The sequence below is a fragment of the Anopheles nili genome, chromosome X (assembly GCF_943737925.1).
Source record: "Anopheles nili chromosome X, idAnoNiliSN_F5_01, whole genome shotgun sequence".
Taxonomy (NCBI): Eukaryota; Metazoa; Arthropoda; class Insecta; order Diptera; family Culicidae; genus Anopheles; species Anopheles nili.
In genome coordinates, this window is record NC_071293.1 from 14,302,380 (window position 1) to 14,322,016 (window position 19,637).

The 19,637-nt window shown below is 41.2% G+C and overlaps 1 protein-coding gene across 1 annotated transcript in view; it reads right to left on the reverse strand.

Annotated features, from left to right (window-relative positions):
• Nucleotides 1-17,501: 17,501 nt before the first annotated feature.
• The window catches only part of LOC128729034 (proton-associated sugar transporter A-like), a 39,405-nt gene continuing 37,269 nt past the window's right edge, over nt 17,502-19,637 (reverse strand). Inside the window, exons 4-5 of the mRNA XM_053822682.1 lie at nt 17,931-18,236; nt 17,502-17,732 (exon numbers count right to left, since the gene is read on the reverse strand). Coding sequence (XP_053678657.1) covers nt 17,502-17,732; nt 17,931-18,236 — 537 coding nt within the window. The remainder of the gene's footprint in view (nt 17,733-17,930; nt 18,237-19,637) is intronic.

Consider the following 19,637-nt stretch of genomic DNA (forward strand, 5'->3'; position numbering starts at 1 on the left):
AGAAAGATTTTGAACGTCATACATGCTCAGGATGGAACAACATGCTACATTTCCTTATTGCTATGTAAATAAATTTATGTGACGGATCCAAGACAAATGATACTGTATAAAAAAGTATTTCCGAAAGAATTAAAGAGGAAAACACTAGGCATAAAAAATATGTTTTACTAATTTGATGGACGTGCAAAATGCGAAAGATTATGAAGCTAAATGGAAGTTGTGAAACAACAAGAGAAGAAAGGATTTTATAAAAAAATCCTTTTCTTGAAAAAAATCCTTTTCTTCATAGCTAAGATGGTTAAAAGGCTCGATTTGTTATAAAACAGTGAACGATATTTTGAAAAAGCCAGGTACAACCAATTGGAAGGGATATGCCTAGAGGACCAGCGAGAGATGAATTGATTGAAATAGAAAACCTTCAAAGACGAAGCTAGGAATAACGTTTATAGAATGAATACAACTAAATAAGAAAAAAATAAAATGCACATCAAAAATTGAATTACCCAAGCATACGTAAAAATGCCCCTTTATTTTTCCTCAAACTACGTCGACCCGAATGAAATCGGGTTTATCAGCTAGTATATATATATATATATATATATATATATATATATATATATATATATATATATTTATATATATATATATATTTATATATATAAATACATACTTTCATTTTTATTTTTAAGAAGATTAAGGATTTCAGAAAAGGTACACAGCAATACAATAATGTATAATGTATTGCTGCAAATTATTCCAGCAACCTATCGATATTAACGCAAACGACGCCATAAACGTTCCTTTACCTTGAACGACGCAAACAGATTATAAATGGTTAGATGGATCTTTCCTTCCCAACATTCAAATCATTTTCACATAATTTGCTCATGCGTCGTCAACTAAGCTGGAATCCTGTAACATGTAACATTAGTTTGATGCTTACAGACATACAGATAGATCTGTCGGACGAAGACGGAATGGGTAAATCAAAAACTATTATTTGGGGTTGACAACGATTAGCAGAATTTGATACCAGGATGGTCAAAGTAGAAGCACAACTAGACAATATCCTATACAAAATATCTCACCAATCCGTTGCTACTTTCGTTGCCAAAAGAACCATTACAGCATTTGTGTTGAGATGTAATACAATTGAAAGGCTCATTCAAACAATTACAACAAATGCTCCCGATTCGTCAAAGTGATAGCAGTTTTCGGTCAGCAAACATTTTATTGGAGTGTTCTTAGCAGTTTATCGATATTACCCAAAAATTGAAGTCCGTCAAAAGACAATGAGTCCATTACATAGTTCAGGTAGTAAAAGTTTTATTTTTCAAAAAATACCTTCAGAGAGGAATCTATGCATATACTCCTCTGGAAGTTCCATTGTAGCTCATCTTCGTATTAATATACTCTCATGAAATATTATTTGATTTTAGTAGCATATCTACCATCATCGTCAATAGACAAACGGATGGTTATTTACTCTATCCGTTGCTGATATCTCTATCGGAAGTATGTTACACTGATGTATGATGATATTGTTAACTAGCTGATAAACCCGATTTCATTCGGGTCGACGTAGTTTGAGGAAAAATAAAGGGGCATTTTTACGTATGCTTGGGTAATTCAATTTTTGATGTGCATTTTATTTTTTTCTTATTTAGTTGTATTCATTCTATAAACGTTATTCCTAGCTTCGTCTTTGAAGGTTTTCTATTTCAATCAATTCATCTCTCGCTGGTCCTCTAGGCATATCCCTTCCAATTGGTTGTACCTGGCTTTTTCAAAATATCGTTCACTGTTTTATAACAAATCGAGCCTTTTAACCATCTTAGCTATGAAGAAAAGGATTTTTTTCAAGAAAAGGATTTTTTTATAAAATCCTTTCTTCTCTTGTTGTTTCACAACTTCCATTTAGCTTCATAATCTTTCGCATTTTGCACGTCATCAAATTAGTAAAACATATTTTTTATGCCTAGTGTTTTCCTCTTTAATTCTTTCGGAAATACTTTTTTATACAGTATCATTTGTCTTGGATCCGTCACATAAATTTATTTACATAGCAATAAGGAAATGTAGCATGTTGTTCCATCCTGAGCATGTATGACGTTCAAAATCTTTCTACTTTTCTAACATTTATTCTTATTTTGTCACTGCAGCTACCTGGAAACAGTTTTCCATTTTCCTTTATATTCGATCTGTATTGCGCTGTTCTCTTTCAAAACTTCATTTCATGTTTGTAAGCATTACGCTCTGAAATCGATATTTAAATTTATTACACCAACCACATTTCCAACGCTACTCAACACAATTAAAAACTGAATCTTACTGAATAACGGCATAGCGCTATGTGTTGCAAAATATTGTACACTTTTAAATGTAAACATGCATGAGAAGAAAATGAGTTGACTTTCTAAGCTCAGTTTAGTGTCTAAATAAATTTTTAAAGAGAAAAAAAATTGCAGGAAACTGGACTGTTTGTTGACGACTTTACATTTTTGTTAATTTCTTTTATTCTGATAATGGAAATTCCTTTCCCGACCATAATGTAAAAGTCACTTGTAAAAAAGAATAAACAAAAAACCATTTTTATCATTGAGCGATATTTGAACATAACAATAAATTAGATTTCCATCCACCCATTTCCGCATTGCAGAATATAATATTTTATAACTTGTTGTATAGACTGTGTTAAGGCGTACATGAAAAGTTGTTGTTAAATTTGACGATATTTGTTACTTTGGGCATTTTTTTTTTCAATATTCCGAGCAGGGATTGTATGCCCTTCCACGAATTTGTCTCCAACCGGGAGAGCTGCAACGTCCCATTCTAATTTTCCAGTAAATATTGACATTTTTAAGAATTTGCCTCAATTCATTTAAATCAGACATGATTGCCATGCTTGACCATATCTTCCAATACTCTAATAGGAAGAGCTCGTATGGGAGCTCTTGTTTTTAAAATTTTGTGTAAACAGAATCATCCTCACCTAAAATCATCCGGACCAAGCTTTATTGCTATGACCGAATTATTTTCTTGGTAATACAGACAGGAGGTTCTTTGGAAACCTCCCTTTGTTTCCCACTGGCGTAAATAAATCTTCGTCGCGTTATGAATAGGAAGAAGCATTTGTAGCGTGTTTCAATCGAATTGGATGCCATGTGTATTTTTCAATATTTTTTATGTATTTGGTAGAGGGAGAAGGGGACAACCATTTGGTTATCCGCTTGTAGAACTGAAATTTAGAAAGTCTTTGTATTAAGTGATAAAATTATAGTTGATTTCGACGACATATGTACTTCCAAGTGATATTTTATGATTTGTTAAACGGGGTGGGGGTGGGGAGGGGGATTTGTATGACAGCCCCCTTTGTTCTTCATTGAAGAGGCTGAAATTTTGCCGGGGTTGATTTAAACTAATATAACATCTATGTACCAAATTTCAGCCAAATCGGGCGCCATTTATAATTTTAAGCGGATAATATTCATTTTTTATAGGGGGAGATTGTATGGGAGCCCCCCTTTGTTCCCCATTGGAATGGCTCAAATTTCGCGAGTATAACTGTTTAGTAATGAAACGTTTATGCATCAAGTTTCAGCAAAATCGGGCAACGTCTATAATTTTAACGGATAATATTCATTTTTTGAATTTTGCCAGTATTTGTTTAAAGTAATGAAACATTTATGTACCAAATTTCAGCTTAATCGGGCATCATTTGTATTTTTAAATGAATATTCGCGAATTGGGGTTGTATGGGAGCCCCCCTTTTGGGGGGCTCTAAAAAAAAACAAAAATCAAACGCCTAAATCCGAGACCATTATGCACCTATGTACCAAGTTTGATGCAAATCGGTTCAGTGGAAACCCTATTGAAGCGCGCGCATAGGCACATATATATATATATATATATATATATATATATATATATATATATATATATATATATATATATATATATATATATATATATATATACATACAAACATTCATTTTTATTTATAAGATTTATGTTGCTCAATGGGTTGGCATCCGTCGCCTCTTGAAGGCTGCATAGGCTCTCCTTTCCAACTCCTTTTCCGTCACGTCCTCGACGTACAGAGCGGTAACATGTATCATCGTATTTTTAAGCTTGGGTTACAAGCCCGTTGTTCCAACCCCTTGGGCGGACGGCGGCGCATGACTAAACAGGTGGGGGGTGGGCAGTGCGTTAAGTTGGGCTATTTGATCGTCGGGTGAGGGGGGGGGGGGAGCATCCAGACGCTAAACAAAACTGTCCCAAGGCAATGCAAAGGTACTGGGGGCTTAAGCGCGGGGCCAGTCACACCGCCTCAAGTAAAAAATACGAACTACGGAAAGCAACAGAGAAATATTTCGAATCTGACTCAACGACGACAGACCACTGCAACGCCCTCAGACAATGACAATGGGCTCATGGAACGTACGCACTCAGCCGGAGCCTTGAAACAACTAGATGGCGCTTTAGCCACACTGAACATGGATATTGTAGCACTATAAGAAATACGATGGCTAGGGAATGGTGTGTTAAGCAGACGTGGTGAAAAACGGTACCACTTGTACTACAGCTGCGGCCGCCTCACAAAAATCATTGATAAGTGCCCTAAGCATGACCTTAAAATCATCTTGGGGGACTTCAATGCAAAAGTCGGTAGGGAGCCAATGTACCGCCAATACATTGGTGATCACAGTCTACATGAGCACAGTAATGACAATGGTAATAGATTGGTCCAACTTGCAGCAGCAAGTAATCTGGTTGTGGGAAGTACCAAGTTTGCGCGTCGGGACATCAACAAAATTACTTGGGTGTCTCCAGATGGAGCCACTGCCAACCAGATCGACCACGTGCTGATAAGCCGCCGAAGACAGTCGAGTCTGTAAAACGTCAGAACCTATAGAGGAGCCAACATCGATTTCGATCACTATTTGGTTGGCTTAGTGATACGTTGCAGAATCGCCCGTCTTGTGATTGGAATCTTGGTATCATCCATCCCATATACAAGAAAGAAGACATGCTACAGTGCAGAAATTACAGGGGTATTACAGTGTTGAATACCGCCTATAAAATCTTCTCCTTAGTCTTTCAAGAGAGACTTGTCCCACTCGTAGAAGAGATAGTTGAAAACTATCAGAGGGAATTCCGAAAAGGAAAATCAACCGCTATCCAAATCACACCATTCAGCAGATCTTAGAGAAGATGGCGGAGCAACAGCTCCAATCTTTTCACGACATACGACAGCATAGCCAGGGTAAAACTCTACGACGCAATGAGCTTTTTTGGAATACAGGCCAAGCTTACCAGGCTTGTTAAAATGACCATGACCAACGTCACATGCCAGGTGATGGTGGATGGAAAACTCTCAAGGCCCTTTGTTACCACCAAGGGTCTGCGCCAGGGCGATGGGCTTGTTTGTCTCCTTTTCAACCTGGCGCTAGAAAGGGCCATTCGAGACTCTAGAGTGGAAACCTCGAGAACCATCTTCTACAAGTCAATCCAGATTCTGGCTTACGCTGATGACATAGACATCATTGGTTTGCTGCTCTCCAATATAGCAGAAGCTTACAAACAGAGAACCTCGGTTTGGAGATTAACGAGGCAAAAACCAAAATGATGGTGGATCCGTCAGCAGCCCTGCTAACAAATACTAATGCTAGTCTACGCAGGGGTGATGCACAGAGAGGTGAGCGAACCTTTGAAGTCGTCCAAAACTTCACCTATCTTGGGTCAAAAGTCAGCACCAACAGAAGCATAGAAGTTGAACTACGCGAGTTATCGGATCAACACAGTATCGTCAACCAGCCGATCGAATGCCCGTACCTGATTCTACATCCCTTCAACAGTGATAGCCCTAAATCAATACAAGTTCGTCATCCGAACGATAACCGATCGAACGCCCGTACCTGATTCTACATCCCAGGAAGCATTATGGCGAAGATCTGCGGTAGCCAGAAAGAGACAAAAGCTCGGTCCTATCTGCTTTTCGCTTTCACAACGCTAGCCGAACTGGAAATTGAGCATGTGTTGAGCATAAATTCATTGCTCGACCTATTTTGGTTTGCATGTGTTCAACAGCGCAAGCTGTTTTGTCAGAGTATGCGCGTGCTTACACATTCGGTGGTTGAATGACGCGCCAGCGAAGGGGACTTAGCGAATTTTCAGTCAAAACCAACCACCGCAGTGTGAAAGAGTTGTTCTTGAGGACTTGTCGTTTCTAGGTTAAACTACACAGGTAAGCTTATAAGCATTGACCTTAAACATATGATTACATCTTCTAATCCATGTTTTCTGATTATATGTTGGCTTCTACGGGGTTAGAGGAAAAAATCAACACCATTTATTCGCCGCATATGCTGTTTAAGAAGACTGCCTAAGATGGAATTTGATGCATGCCGCCAATTCAAATGCCGCTGAACGATATCTACAAACGCTGGGCTACAGTTGTGCAACCGTGCTACCTAGTAAATTTGAAGCCGTCTCAATGACGTCGCTGTTGCATTCAAGCAATTCAGTGGAAGAACCTCACGTGTGTAAACCATACAGGTAGAAAATGAATAAACGTAAACATTACGCATAACCCAAAACTGCATGTGTTTGGCTTAAGGAGAGAGAGAGCGGGTCGACCTCTCTAGAATGTGGGGAAGGGCGAATGAAAGAAAAACCACCGCACTAGAAAAGACGAACTGAAAGTAACCCGAAAAGGCACGAAGGCGCTCGTGTTTCCCGATCGCGCGGTCGAGCAAAAGTCGCCGGCTCAACCGTTGCTCGACCGCATTTTTGCCCGATGGGATCCCTTCAACAGTGATAGCCCTAAATCAATACAAGATCGTCATCCGAACGATAACCGATATCTATGTGCTTTCTCTATATACTTCCTTTCGTCACCCAATCCCTTTTAAACACAAAACTATATATATACCACAATAAAACCAAAAGACGACACTCTCAGCCTAACCGTCTTAGAAGAAGGAAGTTTTCGTCTCGCTTAACTTCTTTACAAACCGAAGTTATAGTTCGTTAACTCGCGCAAGGGTGCTGGCAAGCATCCGGCCATTTTACAGCCTGATGAAACTTCTCCACTCAAAATACCTTGCGCGACGGCTTAACTCACATTCGCCTCTGAGACATGGACCTTGTCCAAAACTGACCAAACCCTCTTAGCCACGTTCGAGAAGAAGATGCTCGCCAAGCTCCGGTGGGCAGATTAGAATGGCACCGAACGACCCAGCCCGTAAAGTCCTTTTAGGCTGCCCACATGGACAGAGGAGGCGTGGTAGGCCCAAATTGAGATGGAGTGATGGCGTGGATGCGTCCGCCAAAAAGGCCAGAATCAGCGGTTGGCAGACGACGGCGCTCGACCGCGAGCGGTTCCGGTTTCTCCTGGAGCAGGCCAAGACCACCAAGCGGTTGTAGCGCTTGATAAGTAAGTAAGTATACATCGAGTTCTAGAGAAACTGTAACGATTTTGATTACGGCGGATAATCAGAAAAAGGATATGTTCTTAGATCGTAAACCTTTCGAGAAAATATTGTTAAAGTTTTCACTTGAAATTTTTTCGAAACATTTTAACTGGAATGATTTTTTAACTCGAATGAGTTACATCAATTTCGATCCTAACTGATCCTATTGCTTGATGGTTGGATGCATAAAAACCGATACTTTTCTATATGCATTGTTCGTCTTGCCCATTCCCAACGAGAAATTTACGGGTATAATGTTGCGATCTCACTTTATCTACTGTCTGTTTTTTTTCCTTCTCATTCTTCAGCCTTCATGAGCACTGTCATTCTACCTCTCGCTACCCCTCTCAAACACAACTGACAAAAATTCATGGTCAAAGCTATCATTTCAATCTTTGCTCTCGCTTCCACTCACTGCCTCTTCTCTACTTCACCAAAAAGTGAGCTTACTCGCCGTCCGGTGCTATTGAGTGTCGCACGACGTTCAATCTATCTCTTATTTGAACGCGCACTGGGACTCTCTGTTTTGGAACGATCAGCTGTGTGATCTGGGTTTTGGTACGTCGAGTTATGAAGAAAATCACAATATTCAGATATATTTTCTAATGAATGACACGTATGATGTTCGCAATACAGTATACAAGCATGGAAATACACAATTTCTGCATAATATACAAAGTCAACTGGGTCTCAAATGAGTACATAAATAAACTTATCCAAACGCTTAAACGCTCCAACATCAATAAACCATATCATCATACATCAGTGTAACATTCTTCCGATAGAGATATCAGCAACGGTTAGAGTAAAGAACCATCCGTTTGTCTATTGACGATGATGGTAGATATGCTACTAAAATCAATCAGTATTTCATGAAAGCATATTAATAAGAGGATGAGCTACAATAAAACTTCCAGAGGAGTATATGCATAGATTCCTCTCTACCTGGACTATGTAATGGGCTCAGTGTCTTTTGACGGACTTCAATGTTGGGTATTATCGATAAACTGCTCACTAGCACTCCATTAAAATGTTTTCTGACCGAAGACGATTATTATTTTGATGACTGTTTCAAATGTAAACAGTTTTGAACGGGACTCTATTTACAATAACACTATTATTTCATGGCAAAAGTAGATATTTAATTGAAATTTTTTAGATTTGTTTTTAAATAGAAAAACTAAATATACTAACGAGTGCAATGAGCACCACGTAAGTTTTGCGTGTCCATTGCTCGGACCAAACCAGCAAGCGAACTCCATACATTTTTTGACAATTGATGTGTCAACAGCTGGTCCGATGGGCAACTCATTCGACCAGCCCGATAGGTGGACACGCGCCGTAAATGGTATACAATCCAATATCTTTTAAGAATGTTTCAGAGCGTCATCTGATTTTATTGTGTTTTTTTCCGAGTGATCGTAGTATAGTTCATTTAATCGAGTAAATGTTATTCTTTAGTGCATTTATAGACGAAATCAATTTGATTCTATGCGAGTCAAAGCATTATGTCGTTTCGTTGTTGTTGATAAACAACGTCGACGTTGGAGGGATAAGTGAGCGCAGGTGGCAGTCGACATGAAAGTAATGGGCCGGCTTAGCTGAGTGGCTAAGTACGATAGAAGTGAGAGAGAGTGCCCACGCCAGAGGGAGCTTGGATGACGGGGTCAAGGAACGGTGAGTAGCATAAAAAAGACCGAACAGACACGTCTGAATTTTTAATTGTTTTTTCCGGCGTCAAATACAGATAAAGGTGCAAATTAAAAACGGCATATTTATTCTTCGGCGTGCTACCGCTGTTGCATATGCAACATTTTAAAAATCCAGACTGGTGATTTACGTTTGAAGTTAAGTTCGAAAGTGCATTTATCCGTGTAAAACCTGTGGCGTCCTTTGGAGTGTAAACAAGTGCCAAGCTATTCCTGAGGAAATTCGGAATCAACTTGAAAATCGCGATCGCACACGCGTTGATTGATTCTTGAGGAAATTCGGAATCGATCGGAAGCCGCGAATCCTGGGAAATATCGTCCGCCATTCGACAGTGCTCTTGAGGCAAATCGGAGCACTCACCTGATCTGCCAGGTGCCGCAAAAGGCTTACCTGATCTGCCAAAATGATAATACCGAGAGGAGAATCCAGTGCGACGCCTGCGATGAATGGTTTCATCTCGATTGTGTGTACGACGACGAGACTATTTACAGTCGTGTGTGATTTTGCGAAGTTTGTAAACCGAAACCTTTCGAAGGTCGAGAAGCTCTTCCTGTTCATAAAAGTTAACCCGACTCGATGGAAGTTTGCGCAATGTTCGACGAAATGAAGACATTTATGGAAAGGTGCTCTGCACTTGACGCCAACAATCCCTTCATATGCGACGTCTGCAAGCGAGAAGGCAGAGGAGAGATGGTGCAGTGTGACCATTGTGAATTAAGGATACACGTGACGTGCATCGCTGGTGACAAAAGCGCAGTCGGTAGCCACTCAATAAACATTCGGGCTGTAAGCTAAGACGCTTTCCGATTCGAGCGCATTTTAACTCCTCTGATACATGGAGTTTTCATACACGACCTTGTCACACAATCGAAGGGTTTTCATTTCTTCGACTGAGAAAAAGGTTCAAGCACGCCGAACATTCTGGCACATGCAAAAGAATTATGCGTTCCATTCAGCCAAAACACGAGTGAGACCGCTGCACAAGATTTATAGCATGCCGTTTTGTTTAGCACATGGACCGCGGTTTCCCCCCTCCATTCGACGAGCATTTTACCTGAGCGTAATAACACCTCGAGAGAATAAACCCACTGTTTGGCTCTCGCAAGCCATTTGCGTTGCCCTCTTTGATTCGGCTGTGCGCTGTCGTAGGGTGAACCCTTCGTTTATTTAGGGTTCGACCCGCGCAGGCCGCTCTACCTGTGATTGGGTTGACGTTGACGGTACCCGTGCAATTGCTACTGCTATTCCGTTTGAGAGGTAATGTTTTATGATCAGCGATCGCATGTGGACAATGATTACGGTACGAGCATGATATTTTACCAGCGGCATGAACCGAAACACGTATGAAATGCAAACCGCAAACCATATCGTCATTGGGATTCTCAATCTATCTCCCTTGATTTGTATCTATGAAACGATAGTAAACAAAATAACACCCTTGTTTCCTATCACCGGTGCAAACGATGCATGTAATCTACCATATGAATCTAGACCCGATATACAACCACCGCGTGAGATATGCGTATTGCATGGAAGCATTCGTACATCATGTGCTCACATACGTTATGATCCATCCCCACTCCGGATCTATTTTTGGACGCATGCATCGCCGCCATCGATATTGGCCCACACGTACATCAAAAGGCAATGCATACCCCTTATAGTTGAAGAAGCCAGATTGCTCAACCCATCGACGCTGAAGACCCATCGCCAGCCCGAGCATTCATCGACATCGGTTCCTTGTATTCTTCCAAGTCTCAACAGCCCCTTTCAAACTAACAAAAATTAAATTTGCCCTTCTATAGCTCTAGCACCAGCGCACGTGCCAACGAACGGTACCTGATCTGGATCGACAAAGTATTTGGGACAGTACACGCCGGCGGGAGGAAAGAACCCAAAGCGCGAAGGAACCGAAAATGAAGAAAATAGAAATAATGCAACGACCCTACTCAAAATCGGTAGGCGGAGCATCGAATTTTATGCGCCTTTTTTTTGCATCAGACGACGTGCAACCGACCACCTCGACAGCCGGCTCTAAACTTACGTAAGAGAATTTTCGAGTGACTTATAAAGCAAGAATCGGAAATGTTATATTTCCGATGAAATGTTTGACAAGGCTGTTCGACGAGTCGAAATTTTGAGCGTCCCATACATTTCGAGAGTTCCACCGTTGCTTGGGCAGTGGCAGTGCTCTAAGTGCGTGAGTCCGAAGACTCCGATGGCGCCCAGCACTATCGTCACCGTGGAGAGACTGGCAGCCATGGAGCGCAAAATGGAGAAGCATCGCAGCGACGCTGTCACGCGTAGGGTCTGGTTTCCCGCATCCGTGTTGGACGGCCTACGACCACTCGCTATTCACCAACGAAGGAGAAGTGATTCGAAACCAAATGACCAAAAGTAGTAACTGGAAAATTGCCACTCTTTTCAGGAAATCCAGAAGAATGGGACATGTTTAATGTTTCCTACGAAGAGTCAACCCGTCTTTGCGGATACAGTGATGGCGAAAATATGCAATGGATGAGAGAAGCGCTAAAAGGTCAAACTTTGAAGGCCGTCAAACGCCGACTGTATCACAGGGAGAATCTTCCTGAAGTCTTAGTAGTCAGTGTAGTTGAAAATACCTACGATGGGCCTATACTCAAAGAACTGGTGGCGCGCCTTCCTGCAGTACTTCGTCTCGGAACCGTCTGGGAGCGAGAAAATGCTCATGGGACGAAGGCTGTAATCGCATGAACGAGTGCGATACGTTCCTAAGGAAGAGTGCCGAAGACCGCTGGAACTTTGTAACTGATCACTATTTGTGTAAATGTTGCCTACGACGACATCAGAACCAGTGTAGGCTACCACAATCTTGCGGCAAGAGCGGATGTGCGAAAAGAAATCACACACTCCTTCCTAGTCACCACCTGGATCAGCAGCCTAGCAGGTACGAATGTAAAAACTCACATTCCACAGAGCCCCATCGCGACGTGCTACTGCGATATATACCAGTTACCTTACACGCTAATGGACGGGAAATACAAGTCATTGCGCTTCTGGATGAAGGATCGTCTGTGAGTCTGATGGAGCAGGCGCTAATAAAGGAGCTCGGCCTGAGCGGTAACCCCAAACCTCTATGTCTTAGCTGGACCGGAGGTCAGCACCGTGAAGAGGCGGAGTCCGTAGAGGTTACCATCAATATCTCAGGCATTAGAGAACAGGATCGACATTACAAAGTACCCGCCATCCGTACCGTCCGCCAGTTAGGCCTCCCACAACAAAGTATAAAAATGGATCAGTTCGCTGCCAAATATTCGCACTTATCGTCGTTATCTATCTCGTCGTACAGCGCGACTGCGCCACGGATACTACTAGGCATGGACAACTATCACCTAACCCGTCCTCTTAAAACCGTCGAAGGTTTCATCGATAGTAGCTGGGTAGTATCCGGACGGTGCGACATAGATAGACGTAGTAGCAGAGAGCTTGCGACGCTGTCCTCTCACCGAACGCAGCTATGTGAGTGCAAAGACCTAGAGATAAGGCTAGATAACGCCTAGAAGGGAAGTTTTGCTCTAGAAGAACCTCGTGGATCCTACAGCGAGATTATAAGATCGAAAGAGGACGAGATAGCTTTGGAAAAGCTGCTTAAGACAACAGAATTAGTGGACGATAGGTACACAACAGGTCTATTGTGGCGCTAGGAGGATACGGTGCTCCCCAAGAACCGAACACTAGCCCTCAAACGAATGGAATGCCTGGAGCGAGAAATAAACAGTGACCATCATCTCAGACATTATGAACAGCAAGCTGAAGTAGTATTTAAAAAAGGATATGCTCGGTTGCTCACAACTGAAGAAAAAAGATCGAATCATCCACGGACATGGTATCTACCCATATTCCTAGCGTTCAACCCGAACAAACTCAACAAAGTTCGCATCGTATGGGACGCCGCGGGATCGTTTCGTGGTCACTCATTGAATGCTGCACTATCTACAGGCCCGGACCTCCTTGCGCCGCTATCTTGTGTCCTGCAACGGTTTCGTGAACGAAGGATAGCAGTAGCTGCGGATATATCAGAGATGTATCATCATGTGCGCATTATCGCGCAAGACCAACAGAGCCAATGCTTCCTTTGGAAATGGGATAGCGAACAACTAGAACCGGACGAATATGTTATGCTTCGGATGACGTTCGGGGCATGCTGTTCTCCCAGCTGCGCGCAGTTTGTGAAGAACATCAACGCGGATCGATTCAGGGAGCAGTTCCCGCAGGCGGCGAAATTCATAAAAGAAGATCACTACGTCGACGATGTGTTGGCGAGTGGGGAGGAAATAGATGGGGCTATCAAATTAGCTGAAGACGTCACTTTCATCCACCTACAGGGAGGTTTCCTCCTCCACAATTGGATGTCCAACTCTGCTGAGGTGCTCTAGGCCATCGGAAGCAGTTCGCTGCAATGTAAGGACCTTACTCTGAAATCGAGTTCAACGCCAAATAAAGTCCTCGGTATGTAGTGGGACTCACAGAACGACATGTTTTGTTTCAAAACATCAGCTTCACTCCACGACTTTCTAGATGATGTAGTACCTACCAAACGTCAGCTATTGAGTCTAATTATGTCGATATACGATCCCCTGGGACTAATCGCCAGTTTCATGTTTTTTCTAAAAATAATCCTACAAGAGATTCTGACGACAAGATTCCGCATGCTCTGTACGAGAAATGGAAGAAATGGAAAAGCTGCCTACCAGATCTAGAAAATATCTCCATCCCACGATGCTACCGTCGACGAACGGATCTAACCGATAATAATATACAGCTTCATATCTTTGTAGATGCAGGAATCGATGGATTTGACGCAGTCGCCTACTTCCGATACGTGCAAAACGGAAACATTGAAGTTGCCCTCGTGGGAGGAAAAACGAGAGTGGCGCCGCTCAAGTACGCGTCAGTCCCTAGTATAGAACTTCAAGCGGCTGTACTCGGTACCCGATTAGCACAAGCAATAAAGAAAGCTCACCAACAGAAGATTGAGAGTACACTCTTCTGGACCGACTCGAGAGATGTAAACTGCTGGCTAGGATCTGATCATCGACGGTACAGCACCTTCGTAGCACACCACGTCGGCGAGATTTTGGAGGAAACTGACGTCGATGATTGGCACTGGATATCAACCCACTTCAATGTAGCCGATGAAGCTACCAAGTGGTTGAAACTTAACACATACTTCACCACTAGCTTATGGTTCACAGGGCCAAAATTCTTGTGGTCTGTGGAAGAAAGCTGGATCTGCGAGTTGCCCCCGGTGTCAAGTACCGAGGAGGAGCAGCGGAAGACGGTCAACATCCATGAAGAGATCAGCACAGCAATCGATTTCGATTGATTCTCGAGCTGGAAACGTTTGCTGAGGTCTGCTGGGTACGTATGGCGATTTATACATAGCACTCGACAACCGTTAAACCGACAGACAGGTGCATCAATCAGCCGGGAAACTCAACTAGCCGAACGCACCATTATCAACGCGGTCCAACGGCAAGTATACACAGAGGAATATCGCCTGCTGAGCAACGGTAGTGCAAACCTGCCTCGTAACAGCCAACTAGCTAAACGCAGTCCTTGCATGGATAGGGAAGGGACGCTCCGAGCCAAAGGAAGAATCGATGCCTGTACTCACATAGGGCACCAGACCAAAAGATCCATTATCCTACCGAAAGGTGACGGGATCACTAATTTGATAGTTAACGACTATCATTGCCGGTACAGACACTTGAACCACCAAACGGTCATGAACGGAATCCGGCAGAAGTACGACATTCCGGCCTTACGAAGGGCCTGTCATAGAGTGAGAGCCAGCTTCAGTTGAAATCCTTTCAGACAGAGGAACCAATTTTATCGGAGCGAGCCGTGAACTCCGGGAAGCACTAAAAGAGGTAAATGAAGATGAAATGATCGAGGCGATGATCTTAAAAGACACCAAATGGACCTTCAACCCTCCAGCGGCACCGCACGTGGAGGTGCATGGAAGAGGTTGGTCCGAGCCGTTAAGCAGACGCTGCATAACATTCAATTCTCGAGACACCCAACGGATGCAGTGCTGAATAGCTGGTTGATTGAAGTCGAGCATATAGTTATGGATTGCGTCCTATCTACCAACGTTAACACGAAGACAAAATAGTATCGACCTCGCCCACCATTAAAGGATGGAGATGTTGTGCTCATCGTTGATGAGAACCTCCCACGTGGAAGTTGGCTTAAAGGGCGTGTGATACGCAATCAAACCCAAAGACGACGTAGTTCGTAAAGTACACGTACGTTTAACAAGCGGAAAAACACTCAAGAACACTCAAGGCAGTTAAGATCGCGGTTATTGACGTCGACGGATAAGGGAGTGATTTGCCAACAATAACACTTGGGCCGGTGTTGTTAAACAACGTCGACGTTGCCGGATAAGTGAGCGCTGGTGACAGTCGACATGAAATAACTAGGCCGGCCCATCTGAGTGGCTTAGTACGAGTAGTAGAAGTGAGAGAGAGAGTGTTCACGCAAGAGGGAGCTTGGATGACGGGGTCAAGGAACGGTGAGTAACAGAAAAAAGACCGGACAGACACGTCTGAATTTTTAATTGTTTTCTTCCGGCGTCAAATACAGATTGAGGTGCAAATTAAAAACGGCGTATTAATTCTTCGGTGTGCTACCTTCTTTTCAATATGCAACAGTTGTGGTTTTTCATTGCCAATTGATTTCTTGTGTGTTATAATCATATAAAATAATGATGTGGCTTGTTTTCCATGTATATTTTTTCAATCAATAGAAGAGTAAAAAAATGGGTGAGAAAACAAAAAAGCCGTAGTAAGACGATGGATGTTAGGTTGCCATAGTTCGGTATTTTTGGATGATTGAAACGTGGTTATTCAAATATTTTATTTTCTACTGTAAAGGGAAATTAGTTAATTATGATGATACTTTTGTTTTACATGTGAGCAAATTACAGGATAGTTCATTTGTGGAAGTTCAAGGCGAAAATTGTTTTTTTACTTGGTTTGAATCATAACATTATTTCGCTATGTAGTAAACTTTCGTCGCAAATCGATCGTTTTGTATTATTATCAGCTGAAATAATAATTTTGTAGGATTTTAATGTATTTTGTTTTTCTGCATAGAATAATAAACAAAGAATGGGTGAGAAAATAAAAATGATACGATTGAGGTTAGGTAGCGTTGTTTTGGCGGTTTCGGAAATTTGAAACGTAATTAAATTGGTGAAAAGATCAACAAGCTTTTGAATTATTTTTGCAATCTGCGACAAAACCTATTAAATTTGTACGATTGAAATTCATTTTTTAATCAGTAATTAAAAATGAATGAATTATTCTTCCTCTTTTTGTTGCAAACGAATAATCTTGTTTCAGTAGTTGAGCTAAGACATAAGAGCATAAGAGCATAAGAGACAGAAAAGTAAAAATAATTTGAACGTCATATATGCTCAAAATGGAACCACATACTACTTTTCCTCATTTTTATGCAAATAGATTGATATGACGCATCCAAGAAAAATGGAAGTGATAAAAAAAAGATTTTCGAAAGAGTTAAAGCGGAAAACACTAGGCATAATAAATAGGTTTTACTAAATTCGTGACGTGAAAGATGCGAAAGATTAGGGAGAAAATTTTTGTTAAGAACGTGTTGGTCATACGAAGCGAAGATTATGAAGAGAAATGGTAGCTGTGAAACAAAAAGAGAAGAAAGGATTTGATATATAATCCTTTCCTTGATAGCTAAGATAGTTAAAACGGTAGATTTGTTAAAAAAGGAGTGTAGGACAGTTTGAAAAAGCAAGGTATAGCCAATTGGGTAAGATGTGTCAAGATCATATATGAATAATATCGGTTGTCGCACTGTAAAATGCTGTCAAGATATTGGATTTTTTAGCATTGGGCGTCATTTCCCCAGAAACAAGCCAATGCTGTGTGACGGTTCAAATACATTTTTACCAGCAGTTATAGAAATAATGAATATAAGGAATGATAAGTGGAAAAAAAGTGTTCGAAGTGTGTGACTGTCAAGAAAAATGTTTGCTTTTAGAGAAGGCGGGAGAGAAAAATGGGTATTTAAAACGGAAATTTGATATAAAATATTGATAAAAATTTTATGTATGCAAGAAGAATACTTGAGAGCGCCTGATTTTTTGGCGTGCGAACAAATCATATATGATAATTGATCATATATGATAATGTTAAAATGCATTACAATAAACATTACCACAAATAAACATGAGCAATTTTGCTTGATGATATATAATTTTATTTTTTAAGATAGATTTATAGATTCTTTATGTTACAAATTATGATACATGATTTGCGTAGCAGATATTGCTCCACAGAAACTCAGTAACGCAGCAATAGAGACGACAACCGTTGTTGTACCAGTCCAGGACACTATGGACCCCAAGCAAATGGAGAGTACAAATTGAGCAAGAAACACCATGCTGCTTACAATAGCGACGTCCGTTCCAAGACCTCGAATCCCTCTCGAAGGCTCTGATGTGTTGCAGTTGCTGGTTTTAAACTTTTTTCAGAGTACCGAAAATAAAATGAAATGCATGAATGTAATCAAATATGAAACCCACTGTTGACAACATATGATTGAATAAGAGTTTAGCTCATGTTGCATTTAAATATGATGCTTTATCGATTTGAAATTTAGGCAATGACGGAATGTATTTAAGAAGCAGTGTGCCAACATGATACTATAGTGTAAACTTACCAAACCTTCTGAATGATAATGAGCAACAAGAAGATAAGGCATAGTAAAAAGAGTCGAGTACATAACGCCCGCAGTCCAGCTGAATATGATAACTCCTGCGCGGTGCTTCAAAAGTGCCATAAGTGTCATACCCAAGCTGTAAAACAGGAGTCCTCCAACATACACACTTTTTGCTCGATATCTTTTGATAAGCCTTTCAATAACCATTGAATAACAAGCGCAGGATAAAGAATACATTGCCATCCCCCAACATCCAAAACGAACACCGGCTTCATAGAGCAGAAATTTGACTGATCCGTCTAGGGCCTGCAATAACAATAAAAAAACATTTCTTTTCATACAACATTGTCATTCATTGCATTCTCTACAAATCAGTTACGTCTCATATCTTACTATGGTGAATAATGTTTATGTCATTTATAATGATGAAAAACTATTACATGGATGTATTTCTGAAATAAAGCTTATTCTTTCATATGTACAAACGTTTAACAGTTGAATGAATAATATACTTAATATTTTGGCTTGAATCATACTGAAAAAAGTTTGTTCACACATAATTTAGGCTTTGAAGTTTTGTACTTCTAGATGGCGCCACTGTCCCCTTTTTTTTAATCATTTTTGAAGAATTACAGGGTAATCAATATATGAAGCCATGTTAAAAGTGATTAATTTAAAGTAAAATATCAATCTTGCTACTGATTCAAGTAAATAGTTGCACAACCATTGTTGCGTATGCAACGGTTTGCATTAAAATAGTAACTTATGGTCTGGTTTCGGTTTTTGGTGTCCTAAATAAATATAGAAAATCGGTCATGGAAAAGGCCCGGAAAACGACAACCCGAGATAAGCAAAGTCGTAAAAAAGAAATAAAATCATAAGCAATAAGCATAAAATGCATAGGATCCACGGAGCGAATGCTAGACGACCTTAAACCAACACATTTTGTACCAACAGATAAGATACACCAAAACCATGTACGATCGATCTCCCACGATCATAACAAGATCTCTCACGAAATAGAAAAAAACCATATGGCCCAGAACCATAAGCGAATGAAGCATAGAAAACGGTTCTATCTCTTGACGCGTACATAGTATACAAACTTAAAGGATCAGAGGATTTAGTATTAATGCATCGAAAGTTAGTAAATTAAGCTGATTCATATTCAGAAACTCAACGGAGAAACGTCTCGACTTTCGTTTGAATTTTCTTGGGCTTTCCCTCAGCATTTGTTGTTGGATCCTAACCGGGTTCTCTTTGCCTTTACCGATAATTACATCAGTTGTTCCACTTTCGCTGCAAAGGTTCCCATACACCGAGATCACTAGCAGAAAGTTTAACGAACATTCGGGTGTAATAATCAATTTATGACAGAATCCCACATTTTTAAAAACCACCGTCGGCGGCTGGGCAGAAGGCCAATTCCTTCGCGTGGCCGAGCCCGAAATCCGCACTTCAGGAGGTGCGAACTTGCAACGTTTGAAGAATACTGATGTAACGGAGAGGCACGCTAGAGAGCGCTTCCTGCCGACAACAACACTGACGCGATGCCTTTGGCAGACCATTGGCGTATGGTGGAACGAATCATCAGCTACACAACCGTACTCAAGATCGGTCTCATGTAGGCGGAAAAAGGAATGGTTCAACGAAGAGTGCAGGCAAGCACTATCCGAAAAGAATACAGCGCGCGGCAGCATGGTACTA